At 40.2% G+C, this 20,673-nt stretch overlaps 2 protein-coding genes across 3 annotated transcripts; one reads left to right on the forward strand and one right to left on the reverse strand.

The window, feature by feature from the left end:
* Positions 1-3,380: 3,380 nt before the first annotated feature.
* Positions 3,381-4,322, forward strand: LOC138377505 (olfactory receptor 9A4). Its single transcript, XM_069462479.1, has one exon. It carries the CDS (start codon positions 3,381-3,383, stop codon positions 4,320-4,322), a length of 942 nt encoding a protein of 313 aa, XP_069318580.1.
* A 4,693-nt stretch (positions 4,323-9,015) lies between these two features.
* On the reverse strand, positions 9,016-16,896 carry CLEC5A (C-type lectin domain containing 5A). 2 transcript variants are annotated; one of them, XM_069462389.1, is made up of 6 exons: positions 16,818-16,896; positions 15,989-16,048; positions 14,079-14,147; positions 13,632-13,768; positions 10,268-10,374; positions 9,016-9,130 (listed from the first exon to the last, which is right to left on the reverse strand). In XM_069462389.1, exons 1-6 carry the CDS (start codon positions 16,894-16,896, stop codon positions 9,016-9,018), a joined length of 567 nt encoding a protein of 188 aa, XP_069318490.1. The 2 variants fall into 2 exon arrangements, with proteins under 2 accessions (XP_069318490.1, XP_069318491.1); XM_069462390.1 differs by lacking the exon at positions 14,079-14,147.
* Between the last annotated feature and the right edge of the window lie 3,777 nt (positions 16,897-20,673).

A 20,673-nucleotide genomic window follows, 5' to 3' on the forward strand; every position in this document is an offset into this window, starting at 1 on the left:
CTAGAATGATACCTGGAGAAACTCAACCATGCTTTGAATTGGGAAATTTTGTTCTGCAATTTAGTTTCTCAGAGAAGGGTTCTAGCCTCCTCAGATTTCCTCATTTTCCAGCACTTTTGCTTCACATTTCTCCGACTTTCTTCATATGACCAACACAGCTGCCCGGACAGCCGTCAGCACAGTTCCCATGGGGATGAGGACCTTTGGGATGTGTTCTTAATTTATAGGATGATTATTGTCAACTGACATGTTAGTTTCATTTCTAAGGCTGTACAGGGATAACACTGAAATGTCCTGCCAAGAGGCTCCAGAGATAGTCCTAATATAATCTCACTTAAAGAGGTTATAAACTGATGCAAATTTTTGGAGGGTGATTTGATAATGGCTAATAATTTAATAAAATTATTTTAAAAGATATATCTGTACAAATATACAGACTTACATGTGCAAATGTTTATTGCAGCATCATTTACAGCACTAAAAAATTGGAAAAAAATGAAATGTTCATCAGCAGCATTTCATTCAGTAAATGATTGGTATATTCATAAGGTGAATAGTTATTAAGCAATCACTTAAAATGTGGCTGAATTATAATTGCTAATATGGAAAGGTTTAATACACATAGACATACACATACACTCACATACATACATTTATATATTTATATACATTGTATGTATCTATTTATATTAAGAAAAAGGTAGCAGGACAATATGTTTATTAAAATATCATTTGCCTTAAAATAACATATAGAGATATTCATGTATGAAGGTATGTGCACAGAAAAGTTCTATATGAAGACACTAGAGACTTACTATAATATTTAGCTCAGGAGCATTAAACAGGTGGGGAGAGGGACATTGAAATTTTTCCTTTTCCAGATCCTCTCTCTTTCTCACTTACTAGGATTCCTATAGCTACAGCAGAAGGTATCTGATAGGAGTGCAGAGGTCATCTGGAAAGGTGGGCTTCATAAAAACTTGGAGATGAAGAGAACATTTTTGACAAAAGTCCATTTGGTGGCCTCTAGATTTTCATTATGTGTCTTGGAGCCCCTAGAGGAGTCATCAGCTTGGGGGAAGCTTACGATCTGTAAGGCTAAATGGAATAAGCACAGAGTACTCAGGAGGCTATTTACAGCGTAGGTAGCTTGGTGATAATGTAGAGCCTGAAGGAAGGCAACCTAAGTGTTGAGAATCTCCTGATGAGGAAGATTTCAGGTTTGCCCATTAAACAACTTTTCACTGTTCTGAAACTTGATTAGCCTCAGGAGGGAAAGGGGAAAGTTTTCTTCAGCTTTTCCTTGACACCATCCCTAGTGTGTTTCTGAACTTATACAAATTGTTCCTCAGTGAATAACTATCCTTGGAGACAGGAAAGGGAGAGAAAGAAGGAAGCAGAGAGAATGAGAGAGCAGGACACAGCTGGACTCCCCTCAGCTCTGGTATTTCTGGACTTTTTCTTAAACTTCTGTGTGTGGACAGTGTCCTTCACTAGACATGGAGATGATAGCAGCTGCCTGTCTCCTGAGCATAGCTCTGGGCTAGCCAGGTAGGAGCTAACTTGGGCTGGCCCCCGGAGCAGCAGTACCACTTTCCAGTCCAGTACCCTTCTCTGGAGGTGAGTGTCTTCCAGGGGTTCCTCTCTGTGAGGTGGAGAGCATTTTCATGGAGGGCCTGGGCTTATCTTCCTTCTACAACAAAGATATCTAGAGCCTGAAGAGTGGACTAGGGGAGCTGCAGAACACCTGAGCTCTGCATCAAATCCTCCCTCCATAGCAGAGAGCAGATTCATCTCTTCTCTGCCCACTGCTGGCGATAGGCGCAAAGTGCTGCCATTACCTATGACCCTGCTCTCTCATTTTCCCCTATTTCTTCCTTATATCTGCTTGCCATTTTGCAGGGGGGCTCCAGGGAGAGAGGTACAGGTTTGCTGGGCATTGCTTTAGAGAAGAGTGAATGGAGAGAAAGCAAATAGGTTTAGATAGTCTTTGTTCATGCACTGATTTTTTTCCTTTAATCTATTTATTGATATGCTTATTTAAAATATTTATAGAGTGTATACTTTGTCAGACTCTGTTCTTGGCACTCATGATATAAGAAAGATAAAGTGAACAGGAAAGAGAAAGGACCTACCTTTGAGGTACTTGATTAAATGTGGAATTTTGATGATAAATTAACAAACAAGTAAAAGTACAATATCATTTGAGAAATTGCTGAGAACCAATAGTAAGAAAAATACAGCCTAATAGAAATTAGAGAGTGGAGGTGCACATGTATGTTTTAGAGAACGAGTGGAAAGGGGCCCATGAAGAGAAGCTATTTGAACAAATACCTAAATGTGGTGAGGGAAGGAGCCCAGATATTCTAAGGAGCTCATTGTGAACAATTTTGGTGTCTTCCAACACTTTTCCTTGCCCCAGGACTCCAGAGAAAACAGGTGGTCACAGAGGAGCTGATCTGCTCTGTGGAGTTTTCTGAGTACTGGAGACCATGGCAGGTTGCATACAGGCACAGACTGCCCTCTGGGAGGTCTTGTCCCCAGGCTGGAACCAGGGTGCTGGGAGCTGGGGAATGCAGAGGCTATGTTGCCTCCACACTGCAGCTATTTTTCTTGTCTCCTGGTCCCAGAGTGGAGACTGTGTTGGGAGTTGAGAATTAAAGTTCCAGCCTCTTCATTCCTTCTGAACTCCCCTCCCCTGTGTCATCTGGTGACAAGAGGAATCAAAATTTTAGAACTAGAAGTTGTTAACTGGGAGCTGGCCAGACTCTGCCTGTGGAGTAGAGATGAGAGATGGGGTATGGCTTTCATTGTATAAATGAACATATTGCAAATGGAATCTATGTTTAGAGGATACAAAGGGAAAAAGTAACCATGTCTGTATGAGATTGGCTAGGAATACTTTCTTATAATTGTTGAGATGTAGCAGGACTTTGCAAGATGGGGACATAATAGACAGAGAAGACAATTTAGTTCCATTCACGATAGGAGGGATGGTGGTATAAATGGATGGGTGTGTTCAGTGAAGCAAACAGGGTGGCTGGGCAGAGCAGAGTTGGAGGCAGGATGTCCAGTGTATTGAGAAAGTGTGTATATGGTAGCAGGGTGGTGTTCATGTTTGTTGTATGGTATTCATTCATGTACACGATAGTGTTCATCTTCTAGGACTTATACATTTATCTTTATGTATGATATATATTCTTCATAAAAGATTTAACATCAACCTTGAGTAAACAAATAGTAGAGTCATGTTGTGGAACTGAGTAGCAGGAAGGCAGTACTTCGTCAACCTGGAAATGTCTTTAATCTTTTTGAGATGAGAAGCAGTGTTATATATTTTTTTGCTCTCTAGATTTCACAGGAATAAAACTCAGAACTAAATGTTGAGGAATCACTCTAGTGCCACTGAATTTTACCTCCTTGGCTTCCCTGGCTCTGAAGAACTACACCATATCCTTTTTGCCTTCTTCTTCATCTACGTAGTGACATTAATGGGAAACACAGTCATCATCGTGATTGTCTGTGTTAATAAACGTCTGCAGTCTCCCATGTATTTCTTCCTTGGCCACCTCTCTGTCCTGGAGATCCTGGTCACCACCATAATTGTCCCTGTGATGCTTTGGGGATTGCTGCTCCCCGGGATGCAGACAATGTCTTTGACTGCTTGCATTGCCCAGCTCTTCCTGTACCTTGCTGTGGGGACCACAGAGTTTGCACTACTTGGAGCAATGGCTGTGGACCGTTTTGTGGCTATTTGTAACCCTTTGAGGTACAACATCATTATGAACACTCGTACCTGCAACTTTGTGGTAGTTGTGTCATGGGTGTTTGGGTTTCTTTTTCAAATCTGGCCAGTCTATGCCACGTTTCAGCTTACTTACTGCAAATCAAATGTGGTGAACAATTTCTTCTGTGACCGAGGGCAATTGCTCAAACTCTCCTGCAATAATACTCTTTTCACAGAGTTTATCCTCTTTTTAATGGCTATCTTTGTTCTTTTTGGCTCTCTGATCCCTACAATTGTTTCCTACACCTACATCATCTCCACCATCCTCAAGATCCCCTCAGCCTCTGGCCGGAGGAAAGCCTTCTCCACCTGTGCCTCCCACTTCACCTGTGTTGTGATCGGCTACGGCAGCTGCTTGTTCCTGTATGTGAAACCCAATCAAACGCAGGCAGCTGAGTACAACAGGGTTGTTTCCTTGATGGTTTCAGTAGTCACTCCTTTCCTGAACCCCTTCATCTTCACCCTCCGGAATGACAAAGTCATAGAGGCCCTTTGGGATGGGGTGAAACGCTGCAGTCAACTGTTCAGGAACTAGCCTTGCCCTAAGGCATTTTACATGACAAAGCACTTACTGTGGATTCTAGAATAACTGGAAAAGGATTTACTCATTTTTGAGCTACATTATAATCATTATCATTATCAAATAATCTGTGTGCAATACAAGACTTTTAAATTATGGCTACGGGTTTTAATGTGGTTAGTTGTTAGTTGAAATTTACTTTATGATTTCTAAGACATACCTCCCTTATATATATTAGGTTATTAAGTATGGAATGTCTGATTTCCTTAAGTACTAAGTTTGACAGTTGATATCGCTGACATTTCACTTTGACACTTCTTGGCTTTTTTTTTTTTTTATGGTGAAAGTACAATATTCTTTCAAACACACATTTTGGCTTGTGCTTATCTTTCACACTTTTAGAGCAATTTTTGTGAGAAAAGTCAGAAATTCATGTTATTTTTGAATATGAGTTCCATCAAGGAACCAATGCAGCATGGACAACTTAAAATATCAACAAAGTGTTTGGGAAGGATGTGGCTCATGGATGCACAGTATGTTGATGGTTTGAAAAGTTCCATTCTGGTGATTTTAGTCTTGAAAATGAGCCATGTGGGTGAACTGAGAACAAGATGGATTATGATGAGCTGAAAGCTATAGTATAAGCGAATCCATCTCAACCTATGTGTGAATTAGCAGCAAGGTTTGATGTTACTATTCCAACAATATTGGACCATTTGAAACAAATCAGCAAGGTAAAGAAGCTGGATAGATGGGTACTGTATGAATTAAACAAGAGTCAGAAGAGAAATCATCTGGAAGCTTGCCTTTCTTTGCTATCACGACATTAAGTCAAACCATTTCTATACTGTATTGTTACATGTGATGAAAAATGGATTCTTTTTGACAATCACAAGTGTTTGGCACAATGGTTGGTTAAAGGTGAAGTGCTGAAACACAGTCCAAAACTGAATATTCATCAAAAGAAGCTAATTGTGTCTGTTTGGTGGTCCAGTGCTGGTATTATCCAATACAGCTTCATGAAACCTGGTCAATCAATTACAGTGGATGTCTACTGCAACCAGTTAGATGAATCGATGAGGATGCTTGCAATTAAGCAGCCAAGATTGGTCAATAGAGACAGACAAATCTTCTTGCAAGACAATGTTCTACCACATGTGTCACAAACAGTGCTGCTCAAGCTGTGGAAGCTGGATTTGGAAACTCTCCGTCATCTGCCATATCACCAGACCTTGCACCAACTGACTACCATTTCTTCCAGGCTTTGGACTACTTGCAAGAAAAAATATTCAATTTTCAACAAGCTGTGGAAAATGCCTTCCATGATTTCATAGCCACTCACTCTCCAGGCTTCTTCACTGCTGGCATAAGCAAGCTACCATTAAGATGTCAAAACTGTGCCAATATTTTAGGTACATACTTTAGTTGTACTGCTTCTTGTTTGAGATATAATAAACTAAACTTTAGATTTGAAATCAGACATTTCATATTTAATGACCTAATATATGCCTTTCTCAAGTTATGATAATTTCACAACAAAACTTTTAAAACATAAATGTTAGATAGTAATGATAGACTATCTATAAAGATTGTTTATAGACTAGTGGTTGCTTAGGGCTGAGGGGAATGTAAGAATAGGGTAATGATAGCTAAGGGGTACAAGCTTTCTTTTTGAGGTGATGGTTGCTGATATCTGTGAATATACCAAAAACTATTGAATTGCACATTTTGAATGATTTAGTTTTATGGCATATGAATTATATAAAGCTGTTAAAATAGCATGTTAGATGGTGGAGAAGTGCTATGAATAAAAGTGAAGTAGAAATGAAAGGGAATCTCTGTTGGGGGAGTATTGACATTTTAAATAAAGTTTTCAGGGAAAGCTTGAGAGAGATGAAGTAGTGAGACATTTGGGAATCTGTTAAAGAACATTCCAAATATAGTGAACAATAAGTGGGAGATCCCAGGGGAGGCATAGCAGAGATGGTGGGATGGAGAGCATAAAGGAAAAAGTAGGAGCAAATGGAATCAGAGAGGGGTAATTGGGATGTAGACCATGTAGGGCATTGTCAGGGTTGGATGGCAGTTGGCTGACCTAGGTTTAGCCCACATTTGGAGCCATGGAAAATGTGGCTTTGACCTCCATGTGGCTTGGCCACAAAATTTTGGAGGCACCTTTCTCTGACTTGGGTAGACTTTTATTTGCATATTATAAATGAGTAAACAAGTTCTGAGAAATTAAATGGCTTGCCTACATTCAGATTCTATTAATAGAAAATTGAAAAGCTACTTCTTGGATGAAGATTGCAATACCAAATCCCCCACAAAATGCCTTTCCTAATTTTATTGCCATTGAGATAAATAGAGGAAGTCTTATGTAATATGTACAAGTATTTTGTGAGATGGAGTATTACTATCTTATTTTATAGGTAAGGAAACTCAGCTGCAGGAAGAGTAAGAAATCTGTACAGATTCACACAATATACTCAAAGCAAAGTCAAAACTCAAACCCAATGATTTGCTAAATTTCCATTGCTTTTTTTTTTTTAAACCCCATACGGCTGATGTCTAATGAATGACACGTTTATCTACCCTTCTAAGGATCCAGCACCCTCTCCTCAGTAATGGACTTAAACCAAAGTCCACCTATTTCCTGATACTCCCCACCCTTACACCAGTCCACTGGGCTGCTTTTGGAACTTGCACAAAATTTCCTCCTTATTTTGGGGGAAATTTGAGCTGTCTACTAGGGAAATTAATAGATTTCAACATTTCCTGATCTTAAAAGTCTGAAACTATTCTGTCATAAAATAGGAAGTGAGGCAACTACAGTTTCCTCTTCTCAAAACAGAAGGATTATGATTTTTTTCTACTGTCTGAGCTCTGGGTCTTAACTTTGAGTAGAGTTCTGTTGATTCTTTTCTCCATCATGGACTCTGCCTTTCTTCCCTGCTCAACTGTGGCACTTGTTCTTTGCTAACACCATCAGAGAACTTGTATCTCCACAGGGTACTAATATGATTCCAATTTCCACCCCACCCCAAACAGAAATTATTTCTGGTAACCTCCTTAAAGTAAGTTCTAACACTTAATATGTTATCTCATTTTTAAAAATCGTAAGTGGCCATGCAAAAGAACCAAAAATTATGAACCCTAGGAATTTAGAAACAGAACTTAGTGTTGTAATAAAAATAAAATGTATAGCAATTTAGTTTGATAGACATATGTTATATACAATCATTACTGTGGAATGTTTCAATTAGACAAAAATGGTAAGCACTTAGGTGACTATAATTTCCAATAGTTTTACATGGTCTTCTCTTATGGTTTAATTATTGTTACTCAAAACATGCAAGGCATCTTTTTTCTCTTTCTTAGGTACCGGCAGGGTATGTAGCTGATGTCTTGTGTATAGAGAGCAGCCAGCGTGCTCCAAGACTTTCCTCCCTCTTTCTTGCATTCTGCACTGTGGCTAAATGAACTCCCTGTCTCCTCTCTCCTATGATTTCCATTTGTCCCTGGTGTTCCTTTTCTACTGTGTGCCTACTCCTTGACTCCACTCAATGCTTTATTGAGCATCCTCCCCTTGTTCCACTCCTTGGTCAACTGGTCTGGTCCTGGGTCAATGTAGTACCAACCAGAGCAAGGCTTCTTGGGGTCCGTAGGCTTCGCCTGGTATCAGGGTCTCTCTAGAACTGAAGGGAGGAATATGTCGTGACAATTGGAGCCCAAAAGACTATCCCAAATTTTAAAAATGTACTCAAGAAATATGGTCATGTATTCAAAACATGCAGAGCAAAGGGAGTCTTCTTATTCAACTTCTGTTGCAAATTTTGGTTGCAAAGGTGTTTTATATGCAATGATGGAGTTTCAGAATAGGACAAGAAAATTTTTAGCTTGGTGTCTCTTTAGGGCTTTCCTGAAGAACAGATTTCTAGTTTGTGTGGTCCCCCTAGCCGTCTGGTTTTCTTCAAAAGGGTCTCTGAGCAAATTCCTGTCCTGCACAGACCCTTTCCCTTTCCATAAATGACGCTCTCTCTGCTCCACACTTGGCACTAGGAGTCCTTCCCAAGGCCTGGCCTCAACTCAGACTGAGGAAGATCTTTGCTTTTCCAAATGGGAGGTGAGAGGTGGATGGGGATTCTCTAAGGAATAGAGATGAGGTCATAGAAGCTGAGTTTATCCCTCTTCCGTCATGCTACTTTCCAAATAATGTTCACACCTGCTCAATCTGCAGTTGTTCCCTGGTAGTGTGGTCATGTGCTCTGAGGATAAAAGGATAAAAATGAAACAGACTGTCCACAGGCTAAACCCAGTTGATCAGTCAGAAATGTTCAGTTTTATAGAATCAGACCTCATCTCTGTTCTAACTGAGTTGTCTCCATAAAACTGACCCTGTATCCTGGAGATGACTAGCATCCAGTCCCCCAAAGCAGAATACAGAAGCTCATTTTCCCAAACAGGGAACAGATAGATAAAAGAATCATTGACCAGACGAGCAAAAAGAGTTGCAGGTGTGACTCTCATAGGAAACGTGGCCTTGGGGAATTGCTGGCTCAGAATGGAGAGTTTGCCTCCATCTGCCAGTAACTTGTGGCTGACTGACAAAATAATTTGATGTTCTGTATTTCTTGGACCATTTGCAATTATAAATATTCTCTTTTGCTGTCTCCATAAGTGTATTTGTTCTTGTCACAGAGAACAGGGATCATTTGGCATTCTTCTCGCAGATCCTACGGTAGCTGGTATCACATAATGCAGCATCAAATGTCTTTGTTAGGCCAATGGTCACACAGTTGAAATTCTGATTCCAATTGGTAACACTGAATGAGAAAAGAAAGCGTGGTTAAAGCCCATCATTTCAGCCCCACCTCTTCCTGATTCCAGAGTGAGAGTCTGCCAGGCGTTGTGCTTTGAGGGACAGCAGGCTGACTGGACTCACACATGCCTCCTGTGGAGCGGCTTCCTTTCCAACTCAGAATCCCTCTCCTAAATCTAGTCCCTCAAATCCAGCTCTAAATCCACCCTTTCCTGTCAACTCTCCTGTGAGCTTGTATGGATTCACAGTTTCTAGCATATCATGAACTGTCCCTTCTTCTCCCAGAAGTAATGTTTAGTGCTGTATGCATGTTCACTGCAGGAGGACCAAAAGAAGGGGGAAGGAGATTGCTCATTCTTTCCTGGAGCCCAGCCTGCTTTAGGAACACCTGGTGGAGGTATCTGTTGGCTCTCCCACCTCTTGTTCTGATGTAGGATCAAACAGTGGCTCTACCACTTCCTAGCCTTATGATAGTCAACACATTTCTAAACTTCTCATGTCCTCAGGTCAACTGTGTGCTAAATGGGAAGTGATAAAAGCTTTTTCTATAGCATCACAGTGAATACTACAGGAAGTAACATGTACAAAGTGCTTAGCTTAGTGCTTGGCATTTACTAGACTCTGAATAAATATAAATTTCCTTCCTTCTGTGGGGAAGCCAAGTTACAGGCTGGGGAACTGACTCGCTCTGTCTGAGTCAACATTTTCATATGAACACTAGGAATATTATGTTCTCCACCAACACTTATCTCTATGGAATGATTCATAGGAGATAGCTCTTGGGAGTTTAAAGTTCATAGCTTTAAGGCATAGACAAGTTTTTTTTTTTTTTTTAAATAACCTTTCTTTAGATAAAGAAGCCATATCTGGGGAAACTTGTACGCACCTTGTAGGATCTTGATTTGAACAAAATAATTAGTTACATGAATACTCTTCTTTCTCTTTATGAATATTTGATATTTTCCATAATAAAAAGTACATAAGAATGTGTCTCAGGGAATAGGTAGGTTGGAAGAAAGGTGAAGAGCAGAACAGAGTCAAGTCTCAGCCTTTGAGCTATTCTAGAAGGAACCCACAAATCCCATGTTTGGTGTCTTGAGCCAAACCAAGATCCCCAGAAAAATGTGAGATATCCACATACTTGCCATTGAACGCAGAGTTGTTGATCCAACGCCACCTCTTCTCTGCATGCTGATATATTAAGCCAATAAAATACTTTTCAGCACTTACTATGTTTTGGAGAAATTTCTAGAAATTAAAAAAAAACAGTTCAATAGCGAGTTCTTTACTGATTCCTCCCTTGAACCAATGGACCCACGATTATATCTGGTTCTGGGAACAAAAAGGCTGGTAGGGGACTCTGGGACTGGCTATGGCTGGCACACACCACCAGCCTCGGGGAGTGGTTGTCAAGCTTTGCAGGGCATCTACATCACCCGAGCCTTGTTAAAACACACACTGTGGCTCTGGTTCTGCAGGTCTGCTGTAGGGAACCAAGAATTTGCCTTCCTAACAAATGCCCAGGTGATGCTGAGGCTCTCTCTAGGAACCACCCTGTGAGAATGATGGGGAAGGGTTGGTGTACAACCCCAAACATGTGCCGTGCTGCTCAGCATAGGGTTGTTTTCTTTGCCTGAGATTTTATATTCCAAATAAGTTTGAGTCAAGTGATAACAAAATGTGTTTATATTCCTTGAGTACTTAGCAAAGGAAAACACAGAGATTTAAAAGTGTGTTGCTAAAGCAGGTAATTCAAGGAGAAATAATCAAGTGCTTAATGAATATTTACTAAGTTGAGACTAGTCCAAGACATCTTCGTTTCTGTATTCAATTGATGAATCACAAATCACCCAGGCCAGAAGTCTTTCTTGTACTCATCACATACCTCCCATAATCAGTGGTTATCCAAGTATTATTCTCTCCACCCCACAGGGGTTTCCTTAGTTCCTCCTTTCTTAATGTTTTACTTTCTGAAATATCTCATTTCATTAAGTTTTTGTATTAATTACTGAATTTACTCATTTGCCCAACATTTTGGGGGGTGTCTATTATGTGCCAGGCATTGTACTAGGCTGGGGACATGGAAACAAATATATTTCTCCTCAAAGAAATTATGATTTAAAGCGGGGGTTGGCAGACTCCAGCCAGTGAGCCAAATCCAGAATGCAGCCTGTTTTTGTAAATAAAGTTTTATTAGAATGCTCCCAGGCCCATTTGTTTACATATTATCTATGGCTGCTTTCGAGCTATTACAGCAGAGTTGAGTAGTTGTGACAGAGACCTGTGACCTGAAAAAACTTAAAACATGCATATATTATCTGGCCCTTTGAGAAAAAAGTTTACTGAGCCATGGTCTGAAGTGAGGGTCCTTAATCCTTAACTCATGCTGGAAGCCATGGATGGTTTCCAAGGGGATCTATGAAGCCATTTGAATTTTATTCTAAATGTCGTGCTTATGTAATGTTTCTGGAAAGAGGTACATATATTTCATCACTGTTTTTAAAAATTCATTGATCCATCACATTGGAGAACCACAGGTTTAATAAAAGAAGACAGATGAGTTAACCAGTGTAGTGAGGTATCACAGGTGTAGTGCTAGGAAATACCTACTAGATCTGGCACAGGCAGAAAGGAGGAAGTGATCATTCTACATGGATTTGAAGTTTTTCTAGAAAGACTATAGATGAGGTGATACTTGAGATGAATTTGGGGAGACAGCTAACAGTTTGTCAGACCAGTGGTAGGGGAGGATGTGGACTTCCTGGAAGAGAGAACACCGGATTGCAGGCAGACTGGGAAGCAGCCTGCAGCACCTGAGGAACCACAGGATGCTCAGCATGGCTGGTGCAGAGGTGGGTTGAGAGACAAGGCTGGAGGGAAGGAAAGAACTGGGCTCTACAATGTCTGATACATCATGCTAGGAAAACAGGACTTTAACCCATTTTAATTCAGAAAATGGCACAGACAATTTAGAGCCTTAGAGACATTATGATGTCAGTTCTGAGAAGGATAGGTAAGAAGAGAGCAACACTGGAGGCAAAGAGATGAATTAAAAGAATTCTAAAGAAATCCAGGTGAGAACTGGATGATATATTGTGGGGATAGAGAGGAAAGGACTTAGTTAGCAATTAATTTGGGAGGAAGAGAGAAGGTAGAGTCTCAGAAAACTCTCCGCATTCAATCTTGGGTGATATGACTACTCACTAGTATTTGGAACACAAGAGGAGGAGCAGTTGGGGTCCAGTATAGTTGGCTTAGCTTTGAACATGGCGAGTTTGTGGAACTTTTGAAACATCAAAGTAAAATTTGGTATACTGTCTAGTGTGGAGAAGGCTGAGCTGGAGATACAGACTTGAGAGTTGTGAGCAAACCATTGGCGTGACGAGCTTTTTCTGGGATTAGCATGGAGTATAAGTGGTGGAGAATGCCACGGATGGAACTTGGGATGCACCAAAACTAAGGGCTGAGTAGAGGAAACGAGGCCATCAACTTCTTACCCTAACCCCCCCTTCCCTTTTCCTTCCCTCCTTTCCTCCTTTCTCCCACTGTCTTGTTCCTAGTTTTCTATTTTAAGGTATTTTTCCTTCCCACCTGGGAACTTGGCCCTAGGTCTGCAACATTCTGATCCCCACCCCTTGTTGGTCATCTGTTGCCCAGATTCAGAGAAAAAGACCCTCTTACAAATTCTTCTCAATCCTAGGAGGACTTTTTAGAGGAGTGGTAAAGGGATTGAGGGGAGAGAAACAAGAATAGTGTGTGTAGCACAGTGCCTGGCACTTAGCAAATGCTTAGGATTTAAAAGAGAGGCATCTGTAGACTAAAATACATTAAGGTATAAAATTGATTAGTGTGTGGGTTTTGAAGTCAGAGAGATCTGAATTCAATTCCACGTGCTGTCATTTAGGTGTATGACTTTGATCAAACTACTTTTCTGTGCCCTTGTTGCCTCATTTATAAAATATAGAGAATAACTCATCCTTGAGTTGTTATGAGGTTAATGAGATAATGCAATAAAGCTCTTTGCACAATGTTATCTGTTTTTATTATCATGATCATAAACTAAAAACTCAGTTCTATGACCTTTGTTTTTCATATTACCGATTTTGTTAATTCACATCATCTTTATTGACTATGCAGATGGGGATGATACATTGACATCTCACCCCTATGAAGTACGCTGTAGTTTTTAAACAACTTTTATACACATGAGCTGATTTGGTCATTCCCTGCACTTTAAATGTCTTGGCCCATCCCCAGGGTACCAGCTCACTGTTGTGCTTTATGGGAAAGGACACAGAGTGTGGATTTCTGTAGCTCAGATGAATCTGAAGAACACACTCCACTGCTCCTGAGAAGACTTTCCCAACAAGGAGCTTGAGCTTCTCAGCCAGTCACCTTTCCCTTCCTCACCCACCCCACCTCTGCTCCACCAAATTGCCCCAGCATCCCACCCACTGAGGCTGGGTAGGGTGGGCTGCTTGACTGCACCATTCCAGTGCTCTTACCAGTTTCTCTGGTGTGTTGACAATTGCCAAAGTGGCACCTTCCCTTTCACAAAAGTCCTTGCTTTTGTTCCAAGATGATTCAGAAGTGGATAAGAAAAAACATCTTCCTTGATAAAAGTCCCACTCTTTTGGGCAGACTGAAGAGATCCAAGAAAAGAGAGTATGAGATTAGTGGTTTGGGGTGTGAACCCTGGAAATGAGTCACAAAATAGCGGAACATGGGTTTCTTTATAATGATTATATTATCACAAATCATCCTCAATCTGGGAAGAAATTCCACCCAGTCTAGTGTGTTTCCCTGTGGATAATATGAAGGGAATGAACTGGAAAGTCTTTATGGCCCCTTTGAGCAAAAAAGTTTGTAAGAAAGGAGGTAATGGGAAGGAAAAGTCTCTACGAATTCAGCATCTAAGAACCCAGGGGATGGAGAGGAGGTTATAACCATACCTGTTCCATAGCTGCTTGTGGGAATGAAGCTGTTGGGACTTGGGGAAAGGCTCCCAAAAATCTGTGAGACTGAAATGAAAAGGAAACCTGAAGGTTACCATACAAAGAATACAATACAAAAACATCAGAGTTTGGGCTGTGACTATTTGTCTCTGAATTGTGGAGATGACAGAGGACTCTTGGTCACTCTGGGCTAGAAATTTTCGGATACTTTCTTTGAACCATCCATCAAACTACTACCATTATTTGTCATGATCTATACCTAAAGTCCTATTTCATGTCTTCCTTTTTTGGTGTGGCAATAGGTGCAAAATGCTGAGAAAAAGAACAGGAGAAAGGAAAGTAGTGGGGGAATTTAGTATCAGAGGGGAAGTCTCTCACTCCTTTCTTATATATACCTTTGACGGTGTTATCCCACAAGAGCTGTTGGGAGCACTTCTATCCAGGCTCCACACACCATCTTTGCTTTTTCCCTTATATCTGGTGCCCCAAAGCCTATATGAAAACTCATAATCCTGAGAAGCTCTTAGACTCTTCTCTCATCAGCACTGTATCTGCTCTAAGGGTTGAGGCTAATTGGAACAAGTTTCGAGACCAAGGGGGCATTGGCAGAGGAGGGAGCAAGTGAATGTTCCAGAGATTTCCTATAAGCAGAGATGGATCCATTCATTTCTTTAATTACAAATAGGGACTTCATTTTCCTAGGAGCACTGGCTATCTAAGCAGACAGCTGCAATGGCTTCAGGGGCTGGTCCAACCTTTTTTCTGCAGTCCCAGTTATTTGTCCCTTGTGGCTGAAGACCAGTTTATTTTACCCTGACACCAAATTAGTTACTTACAATTCTGTTAATAAAATGGACAAGTTAGCATTAACTTTTTATTTCAGTTACTAGTTCATAGACTATTAATGGGAAATATTGAACTCTCTGACACAGTGGAGATGTGTATATGTTTTTTTGTGAATATATTCATTTACTCATATTCATATTTCTTTTGTGCTCTCTTAAGTGATAGCAATTATACTTTCAGATTGGGGCATTATTATTATTATTATTTTTTTACAGAGTCTACGAACTGGGAACTGGAATAAAAAGTGGATGCTAATTCACTGGTTTTCATAAGAATAAAATAAATTATTGTTCACTTCTTATTTCCACTTACAGTTCATAGACTTCTTGAGTAATATTATGTGTGCATGTATATATATACATGCATATACACAATAGCCTGGTTTTCATCAGAAACTATTAATACTTTGGGATTATAACTGAAAGATCCTGATAAATATTTTATGAGTATATTCTCTATACAGCTCACTGTGCCAGGTGCCTCCATTGACACAAAGATAAATGAGAAATGGTCTTTTTCCTAAAGATGTCAACAGTAATATGTTAAGAGGAAGTGAGAGGGAGGTCTCCAGAAAGGCTTCAAGAGAAAGAACCATGCCTTATTCATCTCTTCATCCTCCACAGCTTCTGGCATGGACCTTGTGCTTATAGATGATAGTTGATCAATAGCTACTGTTTTTGTTCCTCTTCTATGCACAGTACTTGGCACACAAAATGATGCTTAATATGATCTTTTTTTTTTTGGTGGTGGTACATAGGTTTATTATAAGAATTCCTTATATGTATATACCACTTCAGATTCTATAAAGCACGTTCACATTATATTACAATGATTACAAGTAAGGTACCCTCACATCCAGAAGGTAAACTGATTATCAGAAATTTCCCTCAGTCTGATATTTGTTTCCCAATCTATAAAAGGAAGGGAATTAATTAGAAGATTTTTTAGGGTCCCTTTGTGAAAAAGAATTTCTCGGGAAAGGAGGCCCTGAGGAAGATCTCTAAGAGCTCTGCAGAGGAGAAGCTGGGTGGTGGACAGGAGCTTACCACCATGCATATTACCTGTTCTGTAGCTCCCTGTGGGGATGAAGCCATCATTACTGTTGCCAAAAATCTGTGGGACTGCAAAGAAAATCAGCTGTTGGCTCAGCCCCAAATGTGGCTGCACGATGAATGTAACAGATAAGCCTCCCCACAGGGGCTGTGAGGGAAACGCTGAACTCTCTGACCCAGTCAGTGGATGTGTATGTGGGTTTTGTGCGCAAATATGTTCACTTACTCATATTCGTATTTCCTTCTTGCTCTCTCAAGTGATAGAAATTGCATCTTCAGGTTGGGCCATGAGGAAGACACCTCTTACCCAACTGCCTCTTACTCACATTTCCTTCCTCATTTATTCTCCCCACTGGCTTCTGGGGCTGGAGAAGATTCTACTTGCTGAATTTCAGTAAAATCCTTTGATATGAGGCTTCTTTTACTAAGCATTTGGATGAATTGTGTTATATGAACATAAACAGAAATTTCTCCCTCAGTTAAATCTTGTTGCCTTATGAACTGGAGCTGTGTTTTCAAATTTTAGCAACAATAATAATCACTGCCAAGTACTTTAGCTCAGATTACCCAACAAATAATCTAGTAACAAAAGCTTTGTGTGGGGTTCTAACCATCAGACACTGATCAGTTCTGTATCTCAGAGGTAGACAAAGAAACCTGGCCCATTGTGTGTGTTGGGGAGTGAGAAGGGCATTGTCAATTGCCCTTGGTTTGGGTCTGTTGCCCTCAGGTGGACAGATTTGGGCACTTAACCTTTACACTCAACCTTGCATTCTGATAGAAGAGTCAAAGAGCAAGATGATGTGGAGGCTGGGTCAGAGGTTGTCCAAATACTCACAATACAGCAGAAATAAGGTCATTCCGACAACTTTAAACACCACTACGATAAGCCCAGAGATTATCATGTGCCAGTTCATGATGAAGGAGATTCTGGGGCCTGTGGGGATTAGAGCACAACAGCATCAGAGTCTGGAGACAAGGATGCTTTTCACCAGGACACATCCCAGGCTCTAGCTCAGAGCACCCGTGGATGCTTAGAAGACAGGCAAGCCACTGACAAGGAGGAGACAGCATGGGCTCAGAATGCAGATAGGACCCTGTGCCGACTGGAGCCTCTGAACATGGCATGCTTCCTCTCCTTCACCTGTCCCTTACTCCAGACCTCAGCCCTATCCCCGTTTGTGGCATCCTAAACTCTGTCTAGTAAGTAAATACTCTCCTGTATTTTGAGAACCCTTAGCCTTGAAATGACTGTTGATCCCAAGGACCTTAGTCTGTAATCTTGGCCATACTGACTTCAGTTGTCAGAAGACTCACTCCTCAAAATGTCAAGGGTTGGGGACAGGCTGGACAGGTGTCCCTGAAGGTCTTGGCATTGGGGAAGAGCCAACAGTCTGCACAAAGAGGACAGACACAGACTTACCTGCTCTCTCCCTGGAAGGCTGGGCTGGTGCAGGTGGGGGTCTTTCCAGGGGCCTGAGATTCGTGTGGTGGGCGGAGGCCCCGTCTCCTGAGAATACACTCCTCTGCCCCGGCAACGTTCTTCCTTCCTCACAGTCTCTGTCTTGGCAGAATCCCCGAGCAAACACTTCTTCCTGTTCTTGGCAAAGGGAGCAGGCGGGGCAAAGAGGGGAAGGAAATCTCTAATTTCCACGGCAAGAGAAAAGTGCCTGCCAGGGTAGTTCTTGTACAGGGGAACATTTTTAGGCAAATTTAGAAAACAAAATACTTTGATAAAGATTCATTCTACCTCTGTGTCTGAATACACTTGAAATACAGTGGGAAGAAAATGTAGTAAAGTGTTAACAAGTAGTGAATCTGGGTAAAGAGTATCTGGAAGTTATTTGTACTTTCCCTATGTCATTTCTACAAGTCTGAAATCAAGTTAAAATAAAAATGTTAAGAAAAGTTATCTATCTAGAACTTAAAAAAATCAAACAACCCCATCAATAAATGGGCAAAGGAAATGAACAGAAACTTTTCAAAAGAAGACAGAATAATGGCCAGCAAACATACAAAAAAATGTTCAACATCTCTAATCATTAGAGAAATGCAAATCAAAACCACAATGAGATATCACCTAACCCCAGTGAGATTGGCCTCTATCAAAAAAATCCCAAAACAACAAATGCTGGTGAGTATGTGGAGAGACGGGAACACTCTTACACTGCTGGTGGGACTGCAAACTAGTGCAACCTCTGTGGAAAAGAATTTGGAGATACCTCAAAGAGTTAAAAATAGACATACTGTTTGATCCAGCAATAGCACTATTAGGCATCTACCCAAAAGAGCAAAAGATATTCTATAAAAAAAAAACATCTGCATTGGAATGTTTATAGCAGCACAATTTACAGCTGCAAAGATGTGGAAACAACCCAAGTGCCCATCAATACATGAGTGGATTAATAAAATGTGGTATTATGTATACCATGGAGTTCTACTGAGCCACAAAAAACAATGGTGATCTAGCACCTCTTGTATTATCCTGGATAGAGCTGGAGCCCATTCTACTAAGTGAGGTATCACAAGAATGGAAAAACAAGCACCACATGTACTCACCATCAAATTGGTATTAAATGATTAACATTTAAGTGCACATATAGTAATAACATTCATGGAGTGTTGGGCACGAGGCGAGGGGGAGGAGGGGATGGGTTTTTTCACACCTAATGGGTGCAGTGTGTATCGTCTGGGGGATGGACGCGCTTGAAGCTCTGACTCAGGTGGGGCAAAGGCAATATTTGTAACCTAAACTTTTGTGCCCCTATAATATGCTGAAAAAAATTTGTGTGATATTCTTTACATTAAATAACAATTTTGCTGTCATAGTTTTCAAGAATGAGAATTTATGTGCTAGACCATCTCCAAAAATATTGATTCACAATTAAAACTTTGTATCTTAAATAACTACCTTGAAGTATGGATTTTGATCATAGTACTTCAAATGATAACTAACCACCCCTAGTTTGTAAGTAGAGTTAACTTATGTCCACCCATACCATATTATTAATACTATGTTATTTTAAAGTAAATTGCCATTCAGATAATATAATACCCTAGAATTCAGAGAATGCACTGAAAAAGCCTGCTTTCGGAGCAATTAGAAGGGTCCTCTAGAAGAACTGTTATATACATGCTAACCTGTTGTATCAGGGCTTGGAGGTGAGGGGAGGCTGTGGGGCCTGGGGACAGGATGATTTAGAGCCTATGGGAAGGCTGTCAGGTTCTAGAGCCTACTAGGAACAGAGATCCCAAGGAAACACACTTGGCTGCCACTTTGTACAGTGGCTCACTGAATGAATTGGAAGTCCTATTGCAGAGGACAGTCATTCCACTTGGGTGACGAGGACATTACCCCATTGATGTAAGGCTTCCACAGCACCAAGCAATGCTCGGCAGTCAGACTTCCTGCTCAGGTTGTCCCTAGCCTGGCGACACAGAGCTAGAGTAATAAGAAACTTCTTCCTCCTTCATCTAGTTCTACAAAATTTGACACTTTCAATATTTATCAGGACCTATCACAACTTTGAATATAAATAAAACGCTCTCATCTGCTACTATAAAGTTTAACAAATAAGAAAAAAAGTCAGTGGATATGCAAGAATGTTGTAGTAACTGAAAACAAGTAGAGTATTATGAAGCAAGACATCTAATGTCCATCTGTGAAACAAAATTATTACAAGTCATAAGAAATGTTAGAAAACACTTCACTCATATTTTTATTAAGATTTTAGAGAACACTTATATAATATAAAAAGAATATGACTTAATGTATTAATATCATGAAGTAGACAGACAAATTAATTGCTCATTTAAAAAATCAGTGGCGTGAAAGGCTCTGAATAGCTGATTGGATACAATGGACAAAGGGGAAAATTAGAAGATCTTACTCAAATGTTAATTCAGAATTCAGGAAAAAAGGAAAAGAAAGAAATACAATTAGAGGAGAAATAAAAAGAGATATTGATGTTAGATCCAACAGATCCTCACATACATTGTGGCTTGCAAAAGAGAAAGTATGAAAATGTAATAGATACAAGAACAGCAATAATCAAAGAAATAGTGGAAGAAAATGTAAGTGGAAAAGCTGAAAATTAGGCAAAATCAATGAAAAGAACTCTAAACTAGATAAATTCTGATGATTCATTTCTTAAAAAAGAATAAAATTCTAGTGGCCTCTAGGTAGAAAAATCTATGAAGGAAATAAAATATTAGGGTTTTTTTTTTCAGATTTTTGTTAAAAAAACTCCAAATCATAGATGATCATAGATCAATATCTAGAGTTTTGATGGAGAAAAATTGTGACTCAGGAACTAATAATAAAAGTGAAAGTACAATACAGAATTTAACTTAAAATTGCTCAGGGATATGGCTGTCAGAACTCTGAGTTTATAGCCCAAGTCCCACTCTCTCCAAACCCAGACTGCTCCCAGCTTGTCTGTGGTCCCTGGACTCCAGGCCTAACTGACAAGAAGCCTGGTAAGAAGAAAGGATCTGTCCTCTCTAGTCTGGAAACAGCTTCCTATAGGAGAATTCCTCAGGGCTATGTGCTTAGCCTGTGGCCCCTCAGTAGAAAACTGACACCAGAGTATAATAGTCTGTCATTATATTTTGGGTTAATCAGCCTAAATAGCACCTTTTTAAAAGTTTATTTCACAGTTATCTGTCTCAGCTTATCTCTTGTGAGCTCAAAC

Source organism: Eulemur rufifrons, chromosome 29 (assembly GCF_041146395.1).
Source record: "Eulemur rufifrons isolate Redbay chromosome 29, OSU_ERuf_1, whole genome shotgun sequence".
NCBI classification, from domain to species: Eukaryota; Metazoa; Chordata; class Mammalia; order Primates; family Lemuridae; genus Eulemur; species Eulemur rufifrons.